This window comes from Cetorhinus maximus, chromosome 22 (assembly GCF_964194155.1).
Source record: "Cetorhinus maximus chromosome 22, sCetMax3.hap1.1, whole genome shotgun sequence".
Classification (NCBI taxonomy): domain Eukaryota; kingdom Metazoa; phylum Chordata; class Chondrichthyes; order Lamniformes; family Cetorhinidae; genus Cetorhinus; species Cetorhinus maximus.
The window spans coordinates 5,287,778-5,311,147 of record NC_135900.1 but is presented as its reverse complement, the minus strand read 5'-3'; the positions used below and the strand labels follow the sequence as shown (position 1 = coordinate 5,311,147).

General features: G+C 44.6%; 1 protein-coding gene across 1 annotated transcript in view; it reads right to left on the bottom strand.

Moving 5' to 3' along the window:
• Positions 1 to 23,370, bottom strand: part of LOC144696418 (anoctamin-4) — a 172,675-nt gene that overhangs the window by 9,628 nt on the left and 139,677 nt on the right. The window contains exons 18-22 of the mRNA XM_078567672.1: positions 21,229 to 21,340; positions 16,508 to 16,565; positions 8,181 to 8,278; positions 3,022 to 3,164; positions 1,113 to 1,265 (exon numbers count right to left, since the gene is read on the bottom strand). Of these exons, the coding sequence (XP_078423798.1) occupies positions 1,113 to 1,265; positions 3,022 to 3,164; positions 8,181 to 8,278; positions 16,508 to 16,565; positions 21,229 to 21,340 (564 nt within the window). The remainder of the gene's footprint in view (positions 1 to 1,112; positions 1,266 to 3,021; positions 3,165 to 8,180; positions 8,279 to 16,507; positions 16,566 to 21,228; positions 21,341 to 23,370) is intronic.

The window sequence follows — 23,370 nt, the reverse complement described above, 5'->3', positions numbered from 1 at the left end:
GGGATTCCACATGTAGGTATTTCTGTACGGCCAACAATAATTGACCATCTTGACTTGCTCTAAGTGGCCCATCCTTCTTAAACTGCTCCAGTCCATGTGATAATCCTTCTAATGACTTGAACCTGCTAAGATCAGTCAGTCACTGTGGCGTATTTTTTAAAAGCATTGAACATGGGCATCGCTGGCTAGACCAGTGTTTATTGCCCGTCCGTAATGCAGTGGTGAGCTGCCTTCTTGAACAGTCAGTCTGTCCACGTGGTCCAGTGCTGTTAGGGAGGGGAACGTCACATTTAAAAAGGAACTGAAGTCACATATAGGCCCCCACTGCGCAAGGTTGGCAGGTTTCCTTCCCTAAAAGGACATTAGTAAATCAGTTGGGTTTTTACGACAATCCAACAGCTTCATGGTCACTTTTAATGAGGCCAACGTTTAGTTCCAGATTTTTAAAAAAAATCTGAATTCAATGTCTCAATTCCCCTCAGAGGTGTTGGGTGTGCGAGGGGTGTTTGAGCTCTTATTGCATGAATCCAGGCCTATCTGAATTACTAGTTCTGTAATTATAAAGCCACTCCTATCCAACTGGGCCAAAACAGCAGAAGTGACTGAGGACCAGGCATTAATTAACGAGTCTTTTGTTCCAAGTTTCAATAATCAGCCATGATCTCACTGAGTGGCAAAACAGGATTAAGGGCCTAAAGTGGCGGCCTCCTGTTCCTATAACGAAGGTTCACCCCATGAGAAGAATTTTACTGTATCCCACCGGTGGGTTTGCTGGGCAGGGAGGCTGGTAAAATTCCCTGGGCGGCCTTTCCACCCGCCCCTGACCTGGCCGCAATTTTACTGGGCGGGTAAGGCCTAACGACCCAGCTGAGGGCCTGATGTGGCCAATCTGATAGGCCTGCAGCTCTCTGAGGCGGGACTTCCTCCCGAGTGAGGGAGGGGCGGGCAGCCGGCACTGGCAGGGACATTCTCCCGCCGACTCTTCAGATGATGTCATTATGCTGACCGGGGTGGGGGTGGGGAATTCAGCCCCAGAGCAAGTTATTAGCCACATACAAGTTCAATCACTAACCTTGGAGAGTAAAGTTATTGCACCTTTGCCTTATCCTCACCTATATCTTTGGCTCTTGAAGCCAAAGGCCTCCTCCACTGCGTGACAAATTTGTAGGCATCCAGTCGAATTTCAATGATATTGTTCAATAAGGCTAGAAGAGGAGCCAATGGGAAAGCTGCCACAAATATAGTTGTGAAACCAAACTGAAGAACTGAAAAGAAGCAAAGATACATTGACAGTCACCAAGTGTCCCAAGGTAATACAGTCAACTATTGTGCTGTAAAACATTTCACACATCCCCAGGAAACTCTCACTGCGCAAAGTGAATGATGTGGGGAAAACAGTTTGCAATTAAATGTTTATTACGACCGATGCAGTTGCTAAAGTGGAGTTATTCAAAAATCCCAGAGGGAAACTTTAAACAACTGTCATAACCTATAATTTTAAGTGTTATGTTTGAGATGCGACTCTAAATTCAGGAATCAGACCACCAGTTCGAGGGTTTTACATTAAGCTAAATGAAACATTTTCAGTTAAACAGGTTAAACTAGTTATACACATGGTGGCTACAAATTACTGCTATCATAACTTCCCAAACTAATTTCCATTAAGGCAACTGCAACCCATAGACTTAAAAACCAAGCAAAGCATTTTCACCTTACAAATTCAAAACGGGGTCCTTTCATTTTGGTTTCTGCAGAGCCAGTTGGAGGCTTGCAGCTGCCTTTTGATCTCACATTGCCTCTGCTCTGCATACCCAAAAACTACTGAAGTTATACCTACCAGCCCCATTCAATGTTAATTCTCACTGTATCAACAAACTCTGAACTAAACCTCTCTAACAATAAAACCCCTTTCAGCGTACCAACTGTATTAGTAATATAAACATTGCTTGGTAGCTGCTAGAAAGGCGTCAGTTTTCATCCCACTTCTTGAATGCCCTATTCAAAAAAAATGCAAATGCACGCTATCTCTCTTCCAAATCAAAACTAGTACCCATCAAAGCACCCAGGCTAGCTGGCTTTAAACCAATTAAGACACACCCACAGACTAAACCTCTATTTTAAAAGAAAAATATTTTCCAAAATATATACATTAATAGCTTCATAACAATGTTACTGGGTATAATGCCATGTGAGTAGACTTTGGTATACATAAGCACATGCCCTTTGGCATAAAGTGGGGCAGTTACATACTGACAGAGGTGAAAGCCTTGAAAATCCTGATTATAGACACACAAGCTGATTTGAAATGGGATTGCCAAATCAACAGTATGCTAACAGAAAACAAATAAACGGACGCTTATTCTCAGATCCCTCATCCCTTTCTGTAACCTGTTGATCATCCACGCTGGTTACATCCATCCCTTGGTCAAATACGCTGTGCCCCGTGTGACCTCAAACACACTCAACCCACATCGGAAGGGTACAGAAGGGCGTACTGAGATTGATCTTTGACCCTCAGTACCAGTTGTCCGACAGACAGCACCCTTCACGTCACAAAGCTCAAAACTCCACAAACAAGGAGAGTTAACATCTGCACCAAGTTTGGAAAACCCCTTGTGCTATCTATCCAATTTCAGGACTGATTACCCCCCACCATGCCCAGAGCAATAAAGGCAACTTAAAAATTCGGCGAAATTCAACCCCGTAAGATGCACGAGGGAGAGATCATGAAAATGTGGCCTTACCCTTTACATGTTTCAGGTCCTCAATGAAGTACTTAAAATGACGAAATTTAGATGTAGTTCGGTGCCTATAATTTAGGAATGGCGTATTGATTTGTAATTTTAATTCAATATTCTCTCTTTTAATATCCTGTCCACTACTTCCCTGTTATCTGCTGAATTTATCCGTTTGGCTCCTGCACGATTGTTACATGTTTTTAAACTTGATTAGTCTCTATGAATCTTCAACATAAGGCACACTGCCCTCAGGCTTATTATTAATAATTTAAGCCTGGCTTACTCATCTCCAAATATTCATCAAACAGGCCGTAAGCATTCATCGGCTGCAGATTGTAATCCTTCTCCCACTGTGGAAAGATTAGCTTGCCATTATTGCCGTGCTCTTGTCTTAATTTTCTTCTTGTCCACCAGTTCTGAATAAGCCTACGGGCAAAGGGAAAACAAGCCCTGTCAACGGATGTGATTAAAACATTAAAAACTGCACGGCACAAGCAACTTTATCATTCTTTTTTTCAATATTTCAGGAGTACTTTCCTTCAACTCTCTTCAATTCTTTGATTAAAACTAGCACAGCGCCATTTATTTTCTACAAGTAAACCCATGGGTTAAAATCTTGGCCAAGGCGATGGGTTTATGGAGGGAACGAGAGGGCGCACATGCACACACGTGTGCGCCAGTGAGCACGGGACATAGAGAGGGAATTCCAGAGCTAAGGGCCTAGGCAGCTGAAGGCAAGGCTGTCCATTTAGCATTCCCACAGAAGTTCAATTTAGCCCACAGTTCCTCCTTGGAACTGTGATAAAGTGTATCAAGTTTGCCTTGCTGACACCTCTTCAACAGGAACCACCTCCTCTGATCCCATTTATTCACCTGCTCCCCCAGACCATACCCCCCCCTGCCTTCCTGATCCCCATTGGAATGTTGTTAGTCTTTTCTTTGTTCACTTTTTGCAGAACAACGATCCATATTCTAGTCACTCTCCTTCATCAAAAGAAATTCCTCTAATTTCCTCCTTCATTCTTCAAGTCAGAATCCTCAGTCTGTCCCGTCCTCATTATTGATTTGCCAACCAGGGGAAACGGTCTGTCACTGTTTTGCTCTCAAAACCATCAATTTAATCATTATCATTAAAACTACCCAGTGAGAAACCCAACTCATTTACATCCCATGAGCATACACCATTATAGAAGGTACACACATACACACACAGACACACACACACACACACACACACACACACACACAGAGGGTTAGATTTTCCATTTCCTGTTACCATTTTAACGTAATTAAAAAATGTCCTTTAGTTTCCCTCAGCGCAAGTTAATAGAAAAATGAACCATTCTTCAATTCTCCCAGGCCATTCGTATTTTCCTTTCATTGCTCTTTCTGGGATCTTGCTGTGTGCAACTTGACGGCTGCATTTGATGTACTGCAGTGGCTGCACATCAAAAATAATGCATTGGTTGCGACATGCAGTGGGGTGCCCCGGGGGTGTACAAAGGTGCCGTATAAATGCAGGTTCTTTGGTTATTACATGGGTTTGAGAATCCAGCAGAGACTGGAGTGTCTACAAGTGAGTCTTAACCCAACAATCATTCGTGACAATTTCTGTCCAATGACACACACTCCTGAGATAGGAACTCTTGCTCATGTTCAGCCATGTATATGTTCTTGTTGGTCATATTATTGTTAAAATTTGGGAGTGATCACTTGTTTTGTAATTGGGTGAGTGTGGTTACTTCAATGCGACAGCAGGAGACCATTAAAGCAGTTCAACAGTGGAGAATAGCCCAATCTAAACTGGTCGACCAAGTGGAAAATCACACCCGCTACATGAGATACTAAATTGGTAAAATGTGCATATTCCAACCCATCAAGACAGAAGATAATGAAGGAGTTTGGGGAAAAGATGGCAGAGGCACTAACCATAATAATTTTCCAAAAATCTTTTTGACAGCCCTCTGGAACCTGGTAGCAATAGAAAAGAAAAACAGAAGAGAGTTTGTGTGAGAGAGGGAGAAAGAGTGTAGCAGTGAGAAAGCTCAATTAGATGATGAGATGATGGTTTTCTCAAAGAATGGATGGATTTGGTTTCAAAAAGGACAAATAGTGAAAAATTGTTTGCACCTGGTTGGTCAACTGGGAGTTGGGGACAACAGACTGGGGAAAGGAAAGGGAAATTGGGTTAGATTCAGTTGAAGATCTCGATGGGCTGAATGGCTGAATGTGCTATAGTTTAAGAAATGTTCCCCCATTGATGGATATGTTTTCAGCTGGCTGGGCCTTAAACTCTGGAATTCCTTTCCTAAATCTCTTCACTCTTCTACCTCTATCTCCTTTCAGACGTTCCTTAAAATCTATCTTTTTGACCAAGCTTTTGGTCACCCACCCTTATGTGGCTTGGTACAACACTCCTGTGAAGCGCCTCGAGGTGTTTTACTATGTTAAAAAGGTGCTATATCAACACAAGTATTTGTTGTTTCTTTTCTTTCTTGCCTCCAGTGAACATACAACTTCCCAGGAATATAAACCTTCCCACCACTTCCACACCAAAGCCCGTTTTACTTTTTCCCTCTTAACTCTTGTTCAACTCAAGGTGCTAACTACCATCTACAGGAAGCTAATGTTCTGCACCTGTTTAGTTCCCCAGCTTCTTCATCAACACTCAGGATCCAGAGAGAGAGAGAGAGAGAGAAAGGTAACAATGTCCCAATATTGGAGGTCTGTTCCACTCCCTTCTGGCTCACTACCTCTACCTCCCACTGAGGTTCACACTGCCAAACAAAGTAACAAAGTGAGTATACAGGTAGGGCCCAGGAATTTTCCATCCTTTTCCCTTTGGGTACTTTGTTGGAATACATTTCCCAAGTCTCATTGCCCAGTGGGATCACTGAGGGGAGAATCCAGAGAGATCCATGCACCCAATTCAGGGACACCCCCACCCATAAATTCTCAGTTATTAGTTCTGGAAAATCAGGAGCACGCCAAGCCAAGATTCAATGGCCTCCGAGGTCCTGCTGGGACTAAAGTCTTGGAAAAGTTACCTCATCTGTCAGAGTCCACCAAAATAAGCAAAGGACCAGTGATAAAATCAATTGCATACAACATATTATAATAGAAATGTGTTAGTCAACAGAAGGCAAGGTAGACAGCGTGAAACACTTGTTGCATGGCCAGAATACCTGAACTGGGCAGGTTAGTTCCCACCTTGACTAGATTCTTTGGGATGCACCTTTTTTTCTCTTCACCGGGGAAGCAGGTTCAGTGAAGAGGAAAACAGTGAAGATGAGTTAAGTTGGAGCTCTGCTACCCCTGGATTTCCCACCTCTTCCGCTCCCCCCCATCCCACCCCAAGCTCCATCAGAGGGTCTGTGCTTGGAATTGGCACAGACCCAGTGTTACTATAGAAACCAGGCTGAAAGCAGGAGGAAGATTGAAGGAGAAGCAAAGTTGATCCTCCTATAGAGTTTCACCTTTTTCTGGGATGGAAGCGGTCAGGAAGATATAATAATTCTCAATGTTATTGGAATATATTGTAAAATTGTGATGTGAGAGTGTGTGAGAGAGAGAGAGAGAGAGAGATTGAGACTTAATTGGATTAAAGGCAGCTGTTCTGAAGGCTTTGATGTAAACGTGGGGGAAGTTTAGAATGTAAGGTTTAAAAGGACATTTACATTTTTAAATAAACCAGACGAGATTGTTTTCAAAGGGATGAAATGCGTCACCTAACCAGGTGAAGTTTAGAAACAGTGGGCAGAATCTTCAGCTCGGAGAATGGGGGTGGGGCCCTCTCGCCGAGGCGTAAAATTACACGGGGTGACGTCGGGCGTGTGTCCCGGCGTCGTCACGCGTCATTTAGATTTTCAGTGCGGCGGGCACGCAGCCGACTAGCTGAACTGTCAAAGGCCTATTAAAAAGCAATTAAGGCAATCAGCTGAGCTGCCCGTCCAACTTTTAAGGTTGGCGGGGGGGCAGGCGAAGAGCCCAGGCGGCCTTCGCAATTTTTCATGAAACCTCATCCACGGGTGACACGAGGTTTCATGAATGACTTAAAATTTTCCGAAAATTTTTTATTAAAATTTATGCACATGTCCCAGCTCATGTGACAGTTTCACACGAGGGGACAGGTCATAAAAATTTTTACAACACTTAGACTGTTTAAACTTAAAACTAATTTCCCTGAGGCACCCCTTCAGGGAGATTTCTGTGCTGTTTCATGTGCACGCGTGAAAGAGCGCACTCCCGACTCAGGCAACCCCCACCCCCCTCCCCCAACCCGCCCACATGGAGCGCTCAGCGCTTCTGGGCGCGCGTCACGCTGGGCAGGCCTTAATTGGCCCGCCCACGTAAAATGGCGGCACCCAGCTGATCGGGGGCACCGATTGGCTGCACGCTCGACCACACTTACCTCTGCACAACCCCCCGCTCCCCCACCACCCCCCCCCCATAACCACCCCCCCCCGGATGGGGAGAAAATTCTCCCCAGTGTGTTTATTTTTCCCCAAAGATTACTGGTAAAACTTAATACTATGAGAGATTTTTATTATCAGGAAAGATAAAGTCCAAAGACATAGTGAAACAATGGGAACTTGCATTCAAAGGGGAAAATATGTATAAAGGAGCAAAGGCTGCCTGAGAGAGAAGGCGTTTTTAAGATCTAACAAGTGTGAAAAGCCTTCAGCATCTATTCCTCAAGTGGCTGTTTTCAAAGAACTGAAGTTAAGAAAATTCACTTTGAATTCGACTGGTTCAGGGTGGTTGTGTGTCACCTTGCCTGGGTCCTATAAAACCTGTGTGTCTTACTGTTGCCTTAATGAAAGTGTAACTGGGAGTCAGATTACGTAGGGGATTTAGAAGTTATCATAGTAATTTGTGGATCTGTAATCATTTCTCTTATTAATAAATGTTTAATTTAGTTTTGTAAAACCCTATAAGACTTGGTGAGCTTATTACGACTTAATTCAAGGCACGCATCTCGAAATTTATACAAATTGCGGCAGTTGTTTCAAGTTTCCCTTTCGGATTTGAACAACTCAGCATTTACCACCGGCTGTGCCACAACAAAGCAAAAGGGGAAATATTTGCAACAGTCACTAAGTCCTAACGCCAGATGTACAAGAATAAGCCTCCTGAGGCCTGCCGCTACACTCCTGTTTTCTGCCTTGGTTTCCAGCCCCTGGTTCAGCCAAGGAGGGTCGGGGTGAGGTGGGGGGGGTGCTTGCATGTGGGATGAATCAGGAAGCACAAGGGCAGTTACAGATAAGCTGCATCCTGAGTGGGGGCAATGAGCAATATCGACCGGTTTGTATTAAACGTGAAGCATGCTAAACATGAGCAGGCTGAAGACTTATTGGACTGATACAAGGCGTGAATACGAATGCAGAAGTAGAATCAGCTTGTGCTCGAATAACCGACCAGGCATTAACCGCATCTACTTACGGGTAACCAAGCTCCATGAAGTTGTTCCAGCTCTGCTTCAGCACCATGATGATCCCCATTTGCAAACACAGATCGATAAGGCAGCCACTTGGGTGGCACTGTGAGATAGACAAAAAGCAGGCTGAGCGATGGGACGTGAAGGTGACAAGAGTTACAGAGCGTTCAGTTAAACACAGCAGTTTTTTTTTTGCAGCTACTAGCCTGGGGCTCAGTGGATACCACACTCAGGATCAGAAAGTCAAGGCTTCCAGTCCCATTCCAAAAACTCCCAGTGTCAGTACTGAGGGGAGAGCTGCATTGCTGCTGATGCCTTCATTAAATGAGACACTAAACCGAGTCCTCGTCTGCCCTCTCGGGTGGACGCAAGAGATCCAATGGCCACTATTCGGAAAGGAGGGAGAAGAGTTCTCCCTGGACGACTGAGGCCAATATTTGTTTCTCAATCAACGTCAATAAAAACACGTTGTTATCTGGTCACATTGCTATTCATGGGAGCTTGCTGTGCACAAAATCGGCTGCATTTTCTACATTCCAACAATGACCACACTATTTTAAGATTCCCCGAGGTCACAAATGTGCTTTATTAATACAAGTTCACTCTTTATTAAACTGCTGTTTCAGCGAGAGATGGTTTCATTTTGCAGTAATGCAAAAGGAAGAATTCGAAGGTAAATTATTTAAATCCGGGGAGAAAATATCAATTCCCATCAGTCTGCTTCTTTGGACAGCTTTTTCCGGTTGGCGGGGTGGGGGGGGGAGGAGGAGGGGGAGGGGGAGGAGGAGGGGGAGGGGGAGGAGGAGGGGGAGGGGGAGGAGGAGGGGGAGATGTCAGGTGTGCAAATGTCTCCCCACGTCATTTAGATTTTCAGTTCGGCGGGCGCGGCGCCCTCGGCTGTGCACCCACCCACCTGGCAACGGCTGAAGGCCATTGAAAAAATAATTGAAATGATTAATGGACCTGCCCGTCCAACCTTAGAGTGCATTCCTGGCTCAGGGGATCTACCCTACCCCCCCCACCACCCTCCCCCGGGGAGCGCATAGCGCTTCCAAGCAGATGTCACACTGGGTGGGCCTTAATTGGTCCGCCCACGTAAAATGGGGGCGCTGATCGGGAACCCACCCACCTGTGTCCACACAACCGCCTCCCCCCCGCCCCGCGATGGGGGGAAAATGCTGCCCATTGATATTTATAATGGTCAACTTATTTTTTTTTAATTCATTTACCGGATGCGGGTTTTGCTGACTAGACCAGTATTTATTGCCCAACCCTAGTTGCCCTTGAGAAGGTGGTGATGAGCTGCCGCCTTGAACTGCTGCAGTCCATGTGGTGTAGGTACACCCACCGTGCTGTTAGGGAGGGAGTTCCAGGATTTTGGACCCAGTGACAGTGAAGGAACGGCCGATATATTTCCAAGTCAGGATGGTGAGTGACTTGGATAAGAACTTCCAGGTGGTGATGTTCCCATGCGTCTGCTGCCCCTGTTCTTCTAGGTGGTAGTAGTTGTGGGTGTGGAAGCTTCTGCCCAACGAGCCTTGGTTAATTCCAGCAGTGTATCTTATAGATGGTACAAACAGCTGCCACTGAGAGTTGGTGGTTGAGGGAGTGAATGTTTGTGGAAGGGGTGCCAATCATGCAGGCTGCTTTGTCCTGGGTGGTGTCAAGCTTCTTGAGGGTTGTGGGAGCTGCACTCATCCAGTCAGGCAGGGAATATTCCATCACACTCCTGATTTGTGCCTTGTAGATGGTGGACAGGCTTTGGGGAGTCAGGAGGTGGGTTACTCCTAGCCTCTGACCTGCTCTTGTAGCCACAGTATGTACGCGGCTAGTCCAGTTCAGCTTCTGGTCAATGGTAACCCCCAGGATGTTGATAGTGGGGGATTCAGTGATGGTAATGCCATCGAATGTCAAGGGCAATGGTTGGATTCTCTCTTGTTGGAGACGGTCATTTCCTGACATTTGTGTAGCACAAATGTTACTTGCCACTTGTCAGCCCAAGACTGGATATTGTCTGGGTCTTGTTGCATTTGGATATGGACTGCTTCAGTATCTGAGGAGCTGCGAATAGTGCTGAACATTGTGCAATCATCAGTGAACATCCCCACTTCTGACCTTATGATGGAAGGAAGGTCATTGATGAAGCAGCTGAAGATGGTTGGGCTGAGGTCACTACCCTGAAAAACTCCTACAGTGGGATGTCCTTTAGGACTCAGCCAGCTCAATCAGTAGTGGTGTTACCGAGCTACTCTTGGTGTTGGACATTGAAGTCCCCCACCCAGAGTACATTCTGCCCCCTTGCCATCCTTAGTGCTTCCTCAAAATGTTGTTCAACATGGAGGAATAATTAATGAAATAATTTGATTGCTAAATAAAATTGCATTGTGACATTGCTGAAGCTTTTCATCTTGCACTCATCAGGACAAATGCAAGAAATCCAAATTTCAAAAAAAAAATCACAACAATTTATACCACAGGACAGAAGGATACTGATTGGTTGGCATATCAAATCTGATTGATTGAGGCATTGCCATGGAGATAGTGCACTGTCATATCAAGCCCCACTGTTCCCTGAGCCAAGACAAAATGTGAAAAGTATGATCAGACCACCAATTTACCCCAATTCTACCCAATGATTTAATTTAGGTTAACAAAATACAAGCACCAGGTTTGTAAAATTAAGTAAATAACCATTCATTAAACAAAAGAAACAAATATGAACGGCTAATTGCCAACGGCACACATGCACGCGCACAGTGAGATAAAACAGTTCAATAGCACCAATCCGGAGCACAGGATTAGATGGGTTGATTTTGATTGATGTCTTCCAAATTCCTTGCAGTTTGTTGTTGATGACATGAGGTGGTCTCCCAGCACTCTCAGTCTGTGGTTCACTGGTTGAAAAACTTGCTTTTCAATGTACCAACTACTGGTGATTTTTCCCCTTTTCCTCTTGACAGGGGTTTTCAAAGAAAGCAGGTTACATAGATATGAAGGTTAGCCAGTTGGCTACTATGGTAGAATTGCTGGAATCTTAACACAGGAGAGAGAGGTTTCAGGTCTCCCCTCTTTGCAGGCTAGGAGTTGTTCTGCCTGCACTTTTACCACAAAAAAAAAACCCTGGTCACTTGGTCAGGAGCCAATTAAAATGCTGCCGTTAGGCAGTTTTCCCTAGTCCAGAACTCCTTTCCAGCACCATCCTGTTCTCTTATGGCACACTGCCTTCCAGGATAGCAACATTGTAGATATTCCTCACCCTGTTCCAGCGAACATCTTTCAACTGCAGCCATGGTAGTTTTTAAAGCTACAGTCCAATTTTAAAGCCACAGTCTAAGAAAAATAAAAAATAGGTTCCTTACAATAGCAAAATGGGAATTATAGGTTCCCCAACTTCCCAAAATAATTTTTTTTAAAAAGGCTTGAACATGTTCGATTTGCATTCGTGCTGAGGGATCTGTTCTCTGCAAATAAAAGGAATATGATCAAACTTGCACTTTTTTGAATTACGCAGTAACTTGGCAGACAATAGTTCCCATTGCTTCAATCGGCATCCATTCCTTCAATCGGCACCCATTCCTTCAATCGGCACCCATTCCTTCTGTGGTATAAATTGTTGAGATTGTTTGAAACTTGGCATTCTTGCATGTGCGGAGGGGGCGGGGGGAGACAAGCACACCAAGGGAGTGGATCACACATACACAGAGTGCACTGGAGAACACTGCCGACTCACTGCAGCTTGTGTGAGAAGTATCAGATTGCTAAACCATGACTAGGAGTTTTCAAAGATTTTTAAAAATGTATTCTTTCAGGGGATGTGGGCAAGACCAGCATTTGTTTCCCATCCCGAATGGCCCTTGAACTGAGTGGCTTGCTAGGCCATTTCAAAAAGGGACAGTAAAGAGTCAACCACATTTCTGTGGGTCTGGAGTCACATCCAGGCCAGGCCAGGCCAGACCTGGTAGGGGTGACAGATTTCCTTCCCTAGGAGGACACGAGTGAACCAAATTTTATTTAAAAAAAAACTGATGGTCACCATTACCGAGACTATATTTTAATTCTAGATTTTCTTAATTGACTTTAAATTCCACCAGCTGCCGCAATGGGACCTGAACCAGTGTCCCCAGAGGATCAGCCTGGGCCTCTGGATTAGTAGCCCAGTGACATTACCGCTACACCATCTTCCCAAGTGCCCACTCCTGTGTCATTGTCAATATAGGAGCTGCATCAACAGAATTCATATAGAGACTGCCCTTCTATTCTTGTTGATGGGTTAGCTTCAGTGACCTCAATACCAGGAGACAATTTTATCAGCATCAAGCATGTTTTCAGCTACATCAACTGTTGGAACATTCGGAGCTCCGATCTCTGTCAGTCAGGAAGCCCAAACCTGACCTCCTTCTTTAGTGAAGTGGTTCTGAGGTCAAGGCCAGGCCATTCTGGCCAGTCTCCCTTTTCTCCATCCTATCCATCAGGTCAGCCAGACATCGGAGGCTACAGAATCTGTACCTCACTGCAAATCACCCACAGTACGAGCATTTCGCAACCGAGGCCTCGATGCTTAATGCCAACAAATGAAAGAAATCCAGACAGTGTGCTTCACACCTGGGCAATTTTCCACATGGCCGGGTAGATGCCAGTGTTGTAGCTGCACTGGAACAGCTTGGCTAGGGGGTACAGCTAGCTCCGGAACACAAGTCTCAATACTAAAAATACAGGATCGCCCATTTAAGTCTGAGAGAAAACATTTCTCATCTCAGAGGGTAGTGAGGCTTTGGACCTCCCTTCCTCAAAAGGCAGTGGGATTTTGTTTTTAAGTCTTTGAGTAATTTTAAGGCAGAGGTAGATAGATTCTTGATAAAGAAGGGGGGTAAAAGGTTATTGGCAGTAGATTACAATCAGATCAGCCACGGTATTATTGAGTGGCAGAGCAGGCTCGAACGGCCGAGTGCATTACTCCTGCTCCCAATTCGTATGTCCGTATGCTCACATTGTGCTTCAAGCAGTATCTTGTTATTGACTCTTCCATCTTGTGCTGCTAGCCTTGATTCCAACTTTATTGTTGTTATAGTTATCTTTTAGATACGGCTGAAGGCATTGGATACTGCAAAGGATATGAGCCATTACAACATTCCGGCAATATTACTGAAGACTTGTGCTCCAGAACTTGCTGCGTCCCTAGCCAAGCTGTTCCAGTACAGCTACAACACTGGCATCTACCCGGCTATGTGGAAAATTGCCCAGGTATGTCCTGTACACAAAACACAGAAAAAATCCAATCCACCCAATTACCAGTCTACTCTCGATTGACAGCAAAGTGATAGATGAGGTCATTGACAGTGCTATCAAGTGACACTTACTTAGCAATAACCTGCTCATTGACGCTCAGTTTGGGTTCCGCCAGGGCCACTAGGCTCTGACCTCATTACAGACTTGGTCCAAACATGGGCAAAACAGCTGAACTCCTGAGGTGAGGTGAGACTGCCCGCCCTTGGCATCAAGGCAGCATTTGACCGAGTGTGGCATCAAGGTGCCCTAGTAAAACTGGAGTCAATGGGAATCAGGGGGAAAACTCTCCGCTGGTTGGAGTCATACCTAGCACAAAGGAAGATGGCTGTGGTTGTTGGAGGTCAATCATCTCAGTCCCAGGACATCACTGCAGGAGTTCCTCAGGGTAGTATCCTCATCCCAACCACCTTCAGCTGCTTCATCAATGATCTTCCCTCCAGCATAAGGTCAGAAGTGGGGATGTTCAACGAATAGCACCATTTGCAACTTCAGATTCTGAAGCAGTCCTTGTCATATGCAGCAAGACCGGGACAACATTCAGGCTCGGGTTGATAAGTGATGAGTAACATTCATGCCACACAAGTGCCAGGCAATGACCATACGAACATATGAATGAGGAGGAGTAAGCCACTTGCCCTTCAATGAGATCATGGCTGATCTGATTGTAACCTGTCCTCCACATTCATGTCTACCCCCAATAACCTTTCACCCCCTTGCTTATCAAAAATCTACCTGGCCTTGAAAATATTCAAAGACTCTGCTTCCACCGCCTTTTGAGGAAGGCAGTTCCAAAGACTCTCAACCCTCAGAAAAAATTCTCATCTCTGTCCTAAATGGGCAAACTCTTATTTTTAAACAGTGCCCCCTAGTACTAGATTCTTCAACAAGAGGAAACACCCTCTGCACATCAACCCTGTCAAGACTGCAAAAGGCCTTATATGACCATCCCCAACAAGATAGGATCTAACCATCGTCCCTTGATGTTCAATGGCATTACCATCATTGAATCTCCCACTATCAACATCCTGGGGGTTACCATTGGCCAGAAACGGAACCGCTCAGCCATATAAATACTGTGGCTACAAGAGCAGGGCAGAGGCAAGTGACTCACTTCCTGACTCCCCAAAGCCTGTCCATCTACAAGGCACAAGTCAGGAGTGTGATGGAATACTCTCCACTTGCCTGGATGAGAACAGCTCCCACAACACTCAAGGAGCTCGACACCATCCAGGACAAAGCAGCCCACTTGATTGGTACCCCAACCACCACCTTCAACATTCACTCCCTCCGCACAGCGCCAACAGATCTATTACTGATCAAATGAACATCTTCCATGTAACCATTAACTGTATAACCCCAAATTCAATTCATTATAAATATTGCAACCCAAACTCAAATCTTCAGACGCGTGAGATTCTCTGAGATAGACTTCAGACCTGTTCTGTACCTAGCAAATCTCATGTACCTGGGGATTAAGGTAATATCCCATTAATATTTGATGGATAGCCTTACTTTCTCTTAGAAATCTTATACCTGTAACAAGTAAAAGTCTGAATTTTGGATACTCAGAATTAAGAACTAGTTATTTTTCCTTTTCGGGATTCATTTAGCTTTGCAATTTATACTCTTTATACTCAGAATTAAGAACTAGTTATTTTTCCTTTTCGGGATTCATTTAGCTTTGCAATTTATACTCTTTGTATAACCACCAGATTGCGTGCTTTATTATTATAACAAATTTTTGTGTATACTTAAAACTTCAATTGTTTCATCTTGTCTTCTGTATCAAGCTTAGTGAAACCAACTCCAATTCCCCTGTTGGTGGGGGAATATTTTCAGAGGAATTTTATCCAGACCATTATAATATCTGGGAAAACTACAATCGAGCTAAAATATTACTGAAATTTAGAGCATCAGGAAGAGGGTAAGACTCTTGACAGGTTTCCTTCCTTTGGATGGGGCACAAGTTGGATTCAGTGGGCCCAGTTATGTGTCCTTGGGTCTAGCTCCCTCTGGCTGAAGTTGAGGGAAATGAATTGAGCAGTACACCTGATCTCAATAGCTCCAAGTACAAAGCTCCAATTGTAAAACACCACATGTACACAAATAAACACAGGTAGCAAAACAAAAGTGTGCACACTCACACAAAAACAGTGGAAGGGGGATACAGCGTACAAAATGAAACAATATTCAATCTGAAAAGCATAGTGAGAGAATTATCAGAGACCCAGCTAAACTCCTGAAGTTGAGCAGGTTGTTCAATTAACTGTGGGGATTTTGATAGAAACATCAGAATGCCTGGATGAGTGCAGCTGCAACAGCACAAGCAGTTCAACATTATCCAGGACAAAGCAGCCCACTTGACTGGCACCCCATCCACCACCGACACACAGTAGCTGCAGTATGTACCATCTACAAGATGCATTGTAGCAACTAAACACGTCTCCCTCGACAGCACCTTCCAAACCCGTGATTCCTGCTACCCAGAAGGACCAGGACAGCAGACGCAGCCACATAGGAACACCACACCCGGAAGTTCCCCTCCAAGCCACTCGCCATCCTGAATCGGAAAAGTATCGCTGTTCCTTCACTGTCACTGGGTCAAAATCCTGGAACTCCCTCCCTGTGCGTGTACCTACACCACATGGACTGCAGCGGTTCAAGCAAGTGGCTCACCACCACCTTCTCAAGGGCAATAGATGCTGGCCTAGCCAGTGACTCCCACATCCCATGAATGAATAAAAACAAACACACTAGGAGAAAAATAGCTGGAGTTAGAGGAGGAGGAAAGGATGGGTGTGGATGCTCTGTACATGTTGGACCAGTGCACGGGACAGCTTGAAGGCTCACTGGTGTTTGGTTTGAAGAAACCAACTAGGCAGTCTATATTCTGATCAAACTGAACAATTCTTGTACTTCTGCAGCCTTCTTGTTAAATGGAAAAGAAAATGAGATGGAAATGTTTAAATATATATTTATATATATAACATGCTTACTGGGTTGTAATGTTCCTGTGTGACATAATTTTATGGCCAGGGGTACTAACCTCCTCCAGCCTCCACCTGTTCAGGACTCTCAGATAGGCTCCTGGGCGCCCTGTTAATCTAAGAGAAAGGTACAATCACTAGCTGAACAGCAGCACCTAAAAATATCTTAGCATAAAATAAGAGATATATTTTCCTCCTTTGGTAAGCAAAAAAAATTGCTTTAAATACCCAATTAAAATGGGAGTTGGATGGAGTTCAATAACAGGAAGAGCAGAAACTAACCAATCAACGTGCATCTTTTCCCCTCTCGTCAGCCTGTTTTCTCATTGATTTCTCTGACATTTCACGCAAATGCCTCGGTAACTCATTTCTAATTCTCCAACTCTCTTCCACCCATCATGCCTTCAACTGCTTAGGGCCTTAAAACTCTGGACGTCCCTCCCTAAACCCCTCTGCCCCCCTCTCCTTCTTTAAGACACTCCTTAAAACCTTCCTCTTTGACCGAGGTTTTATCCACCTAATATCTCCTTCTGTAGCTCCCTGGGCTGATTATGTTATAGCAAAATGTCCCAAGGCAATTTACAATGTTAAAGGCACTACATAAATGCAAGCTCTTGACATAATAAGCATATAAATCAATTGCACAATTTGGCTAATGACCCTGTTTTCACACGGAAGAAAACATTAATTTACACACTGCCTTGCTGTCTTTATATGACAACAAAGAGCATATAAGAGGAATAAGAAAATCATTAATGTTTTAGATTAGAGGGGTGCTCAGTGCAATGCCAGTAGGATTACTCCATGTGTAATAGAAAAGGAACTTGGAAATGTTTCAAATATATTGACACATACAAAATATTTACTGGATTCAAGCAGTTCTTGTTAAACCCATATTCTAAGGGATTTCATGCTCTATTACATGGAGGAGAAAGACAAAGGGAGATGGGATATTCAGGATAGAGAGATAGAAATAAGATGGGAAAGTAAGCTATGAGGAGGATGCAGAATGGCTGTAAAGAGATATAGTCTGATTAGGTAATTGGACTAGGTGGTGGTAGGTGGGGTATAATATAGGGGAAAGTGTGAAATAATCCACTTGGTTAGGGAGAATAGGGATGGAGTTTAAAGGCAGGGAAGTCTTGCTATAACCATTCAGGGCGTTGGTGAGACTGCACCTGGAGTACTGTGTACAGTTTTGGTCTCCTTACTTAAGGAGGGATATACTGGCATTGGAAGCAGTTCAGAGAAGGTTCACTCGGCTGATTCCTGGGATGAAGGGGTTGACAGCTAAACAGGTTAGGCCTTTATTCATTAGAGTTTAGAAAAATAAAGGGTGATCTTATTGAAATGTACTAGATTCTGAGGGGGCTTGACTGGGTAGATGTTGAGAAGATGTTTCCACTAGTGGGGGAATCTCAAACTAGAGGACTTAGTTACAGAATAAGGGGACACTCATTTAAAACTGAGATGCAAAGGAGTTTCTTCTCTCAGAGGGTAGTGAATGTTTGGAATTCTCTACCTCAGAGAGCTGTGGAGGCTAGATCACTGAAAGTACTTAAAGAGGAGGTAGATAGATTTTTGAAATATCGGGGAGTTGAGGGCTATGAGGAGCTGGCACGAAAGAGAAGTTGAGGCCTGGGGCAGATCAGCCATGATCTTATTGAATGGCGGAGCAGACTTGAGGGGCCGAATGGCCTATTCCTGCTCCTATTTCTTATGTTCTGAGATGAAAGGGTTTTCTTATGAGGAAAGGTTCAGGCTATACTCATTGGCGTTTAGAAGAATGACCCCTCATTCTTAGTGAAACAAATTTCTTGGGGGTCATGACAAGGTAGATGCTGAGGGGAGATTTCCCCTCGTTGGGGAATCTTGCACTAGGGGGCACAGTTTCAAAATAAGGAGTCTCCCATTTAAGAGTGAGAGGAGGAGGAATTTCTTCACTCAAGAGGGTTGTTAGTCTTTGGAATTCCCTTCCCTAGAGAGCAGTCATTGAATATATTCATACATAAGGTGGAGTTAGGCAGATTTTTGATCGACAAGGAAGTCAAGGGTTATGGGGTACAGGCAGGAAAGTGGAATTAAGGCAACAATCAGATCAGCTATGATCTTTCTGAATTTTTAAAAAAAATACATTCATGGGATATGGTCGTCACTGGCTAGGCCAGCATTTGTTGCCCATTATTAATTGCCCTTGAGAAGGTGGTGATGAGCTGCCTTCCTGAACCGCTGCAGTCCATGTGGTGTAGGTGCACCTACAGTGCTGTTAGGGACGAAGTTCCAGAATTTTGACCCAAAGGCAGAAGACGCTGGATGGGCCTACTCCTATTACGATCTTGTGATTTAAAAGCAGCATTTTTTTTTAAAAAACAGGTGAGACACCAGTAAATGTTTTGGGTGTGCCTTTACACAAATCAAAGTTAATATGCAGATAACAGCCAGAAAATAGGAAGGCAGATGGTATGTTAGCCTTCATTTTCAGGTGATTGTGGTATGACAGTAAGGAAGTCTTGCTGAAGTTATCTAGGGCTTTGGCGTGAGCACACGGAGTACTGTGTACAGTTCTGCCCTCTTTACCCAAGGGAGAGTATACTTGCCTCAGAGGGAGCACAACAATAGATTGATTTCTGTCACAAGAGGGAGTTGCTCTATGGAGGAGAGATCGAGCGAAATAGGCTTTTATGCGCTGGAATTTAGAAAATTTAAGAGGTGATCTCTTTGAAACATCAGATTCTGAGAGGACTTGACGTGGCGGATGCCATTTTCCCCTGGCTGCAGCATCTAGAACGAGGGAACATCCTCAAAGGCTCGGTCATTTCGGACAAAGAGGAGGAGGAGCGATTTCTTCACACAGAGGGCTGCAAATCTTTGAAATTGTCTGATCCAGAGGAGTACGTTCAAGGCATTAGGGAGTTAAGGGGAGATGGTGGCACCATGGTAATGTCACTGGACTAATAATCCAAAGGCCCAGGGTAATGCTCTGGGGACATGGGTTCAAATCCCACCATGGCAGCTGGTGGAGTTTAACGTCAGTTAAAATCTGGAATATAAAGCTGGTTTCAGTGACGAAACTATCAATTGTCAGAAAAACCCATCGCGATGTGGAAATCTGCCATCCTCACCTGGTCTGGCCTACACATGACTCCAAACCCACAGCAAATGTGGTTGGTTCTCAACTGCCCTCCGAAATGGCCTAGCAAGCCCCCACTCAATTTAATTAGGCAATTAGGGATGGGCCTCAAATGCTGGGCCTTGCCAGCAACGCCCGCATCCTGTGAAAGAGTCGGAAGGGAAATGGGGGAAGAGGCTGGAATAGAGACAGAAGATCAGCCACAATCCCATTTCTTAGATTCTTAAAAACGTTTGAGAACAGAAAGGAAGAAAAGTTCATTAGATAATACGTCGACAGGGGGAGCAAACTACCGCGTCGAATAGTCAGAGAAAAACGAATGGGGAGAGAGGGAGGGCAAAAGGTGGAAATTGCTCCCTTGTGATATTCTTAGTGGGTTTATATTCAAGAGCAAAATTCTTGGAAAAGAATGTGAGGAATTAAAAAAAATACTTCCCTCCCCGGGACAAAGCTATATGTTCTCAGGAAATCTGGGGTCAAATGACGGGGTTAAAAATGATTGCTAATCGGTTAAGGAAGGGAGAGAGGCATCAGCGGCACGTATCTCCATTTATTTCCCCAGGGAATGCAGGGGTGGTGGGTGTCGAGGAGGAAGGAAACCTATCTCGCTAAAAAGGAGGTTAACCGGTCGATTTTTATAGTCAGGCTGGCGATGGAGTGGGAGAAAATCTATGATATGAATCTGACATGAATGCTGACTGAGGAGGAACTGACAGCCTTTTTTTTGGTGCCAGGTTTTGTGTCGATCGGAATGAGCTTGCAGGAAAGTACTCAAAAAAAAAACACACACCAAGGTCAGCCGGGAAAGGTCTGATCAGGACAAGAATCCAATTTCGAATTTGTCATCTTTTAGAGCCAGGCGGTTTCTGCTTCATTTGTCCTGAGGATACTGCTTCATTGATCATAAAATAGTTGCAGATTCATGCCTTAAAAAAGGTATCAGGGATCTACCTCAGAAACACATAATGTTACCCGTCTGACAACAAAATACTGCGGATGGTGGAAATCTGAAGTAAACAAAATAAAAACAAAAAGCAGCTCAGGTCTGGCAGCGTCTGTGGAGAGAGAAAAACAGAGTTTATGTTTTGAGCCCAATGACTTCTTCAGAAGACCTGAAGATTCAAAACGTTAACTCTGTTTCTTCCTCCACCCCCACCCCGCCCCCGGCCAACAGACGCTTCCAGACCTGCCGCGTATTTCCAGCATCCGCAGTATTTTATTCTTGGCCACTATCCTTGCATTTCGAGGGGCCTCGGGAGTGTCAGAGGGTTTTTACAAAGCTGAAATTCACTCCTTCCTTCGTCCGCAGATGAAATCATAAACCGATGATGCCAATGCGTCAAGAGTTCTGACCCGGGGATTTAACCAAGGCAACTAAAGGGCGGCTCTTTCTGAACCTCCTCCAGACCCACAATATTCAGGCCAATCAGCAGATGGATAAGCAAAATCACGATGGGACTCGCTGAGCTTCACAGGCCAGAGTCCCAGGGATGCTGGGGTTGAATGTGCCTCACCTTTGTAAGCCCCTCCACCCCCGCTCATTAAACTTGCAAGCAGATGTTATGCATCATCGGCACGTTCAGAGCTGCTTGACCATGGCTTTCTCTCAAAAAAAAAACAATCTGACCAATGCCAAATAAAAGGGTTTACCTGCCCAGGAAAAACGCTATGTAAAACGTGGAGCTGTTCAAGTTAACAAACTGGAACAAAAACATTTTTAGCGTGAAGCTGTTCTCCCACTCTGACTCAGTCCGAGGCTGTTCTGTAAAAGAGAGAGAGAGAGAGAGAGAGAGAGAGAGAGGAACAAAAATATTCAGGCCTTATTCCCAGGTTGTAGGAACCTTTTGATGAAGGTTTTACACCAGAAAGAAAAAGAGCTTATCCTTACTTTTCTTGGCAGAGCAGACTCGAGGGGCCGAATGGCCTACTTCTGCTGCTATTCCATACTGATAGATATGCCCTAATGTGAATTTCTGTTTTGATAAATTACTCAGACGTGGGAAGTTACTTCAGATAAAATCATCACCAAAGGCCGAAGAAGCAGGAGGAAGTATTCGGGGTGTCAGTCCCTCCATCGTCCTTCTAACCCTCCTCTTTCCCAATCCCACACCGTACCATAAGAACATAGAAAATGGGAGTGGGAGGAAGGTCATTCAGCCCTTCGAGCCCGCTCTGCCCTTCAATACGATCATGACTGACCCTCTATCTCAACACCGCACTCCCGCACTCTTCCCATAACCCTTGGCACCTTTGGAGTCCAGAAATCTGTTTCCTTGCCATAGTGCATTAGATTACTCTAGCTGTCATAGGACATTTCAGAGCGTGAACAATTAGACATTTGTTTAAATGTGTATACATTTAAGACCCGATTTGAACCCGACTTGCCCAGGGGGTAGATTGGACCCTCTTTTAAACACATGAAGTCAATGGGCAGAGTGCAAAACAAAGGACAAGATTTATTCCTACTGGGCAGGTTAGGATAAAACGTGGGCTTTTGGATACCTATATACTGGAAAGTGGTTAAGGAAGGTACAGCCCATGTGTCTCATTCAGTCTTAATGCACATGAACTTTGTAAGGCGAAATCATTTTCTCCATTTAATAATTGTTCTTAAATTGTCCCCTTCTGTACAACCCAAAAGAGAAAATCAAATTCCCCACACAATAAACTTAAAAAGATTTTAGCTCTGCCATATAAGGGCACAGAATGGAGCCCAAGCTGCGGAGGGGAGTGGCGGAGGCGTGAGGTCATTTACAGCACAGAAGGGGGGCCACTCGGCCCATCGAGTGCAATGCCGGCTCCCCATGGAGCAATCCAGTCAGTTGCACTCAGCCGCTCAATCCCTGTAGCCCTGCAGGTTAATTTCCTTCAAGTGCCCGTCCAATTGCAATTTAAAATCATCGATCGTCACCGCTTACCACCCCCCCCCACCCTGCCCCTCGTGGGCAGCGAGTTCCAGGTCATCCCCACGCCCTGTGTAAAAAGGTTCCCCCTCACATTCCCTCTCATCTCTTAAGAGTGTGAGATGGTGCCGGGCGGGGGTGGGTAAATAAAGTGGGAATTCACCCTCGTGGCAGTCACATCTACACAGGGTTACATCATGGGTAACATCAGCACAAAGCTTTGATGTCAATCTCCTGGCTGTAAAGCAATGCACCACACTCAGGTATAGGAGAAATTAAACAACCTGAAACTAGGAATGTAACAACAAGCTTGAGTCTGAATCTCTTTCAAGTTTAACATCTACAAATAAACCAGCACAAGACTTCTGTAATAGTTTTCATCCAAATGACATGCAAAATTTAAGTTAATTAGAAATAACGACAGGGGAGATGAATATTTTCTGGGTTTTTTTTTAAACACAGCGAGTTGTGATCTGGAATGCGCTACCTGAAAAGGGCAGGAGAAGTAGATTCATTAATAACCTTCAAAAAAAGGAAATTGGTTAAACACGGGGAGAAAATTTGCATTGCAATGGGGAAGGAGCTGAGGGGTGGGCTTTGGGACTGGGAGTGGATTGCTCTTTTAAAGAGTCGGTATAGGAACGATGGGCCAAATGGCCCCCCTCCTGTGCTGTATCATTCTATCATCATTAAATCCTCAAAGACCATGGGGTTTGCCCTCGATAGGAAGCTGACTGGAGTTCATCACGAGAAGCTCATCCATTTCCATTAATTTTCCACCAATCGCCATGGTGATGGTTAATTCTACCTCGTGGTCTTTGAGATTTCACTAACCCGCATATTAACCTTCCCCGAAACACGCCATCAGTAGAAAGGCATAAGCACTTAC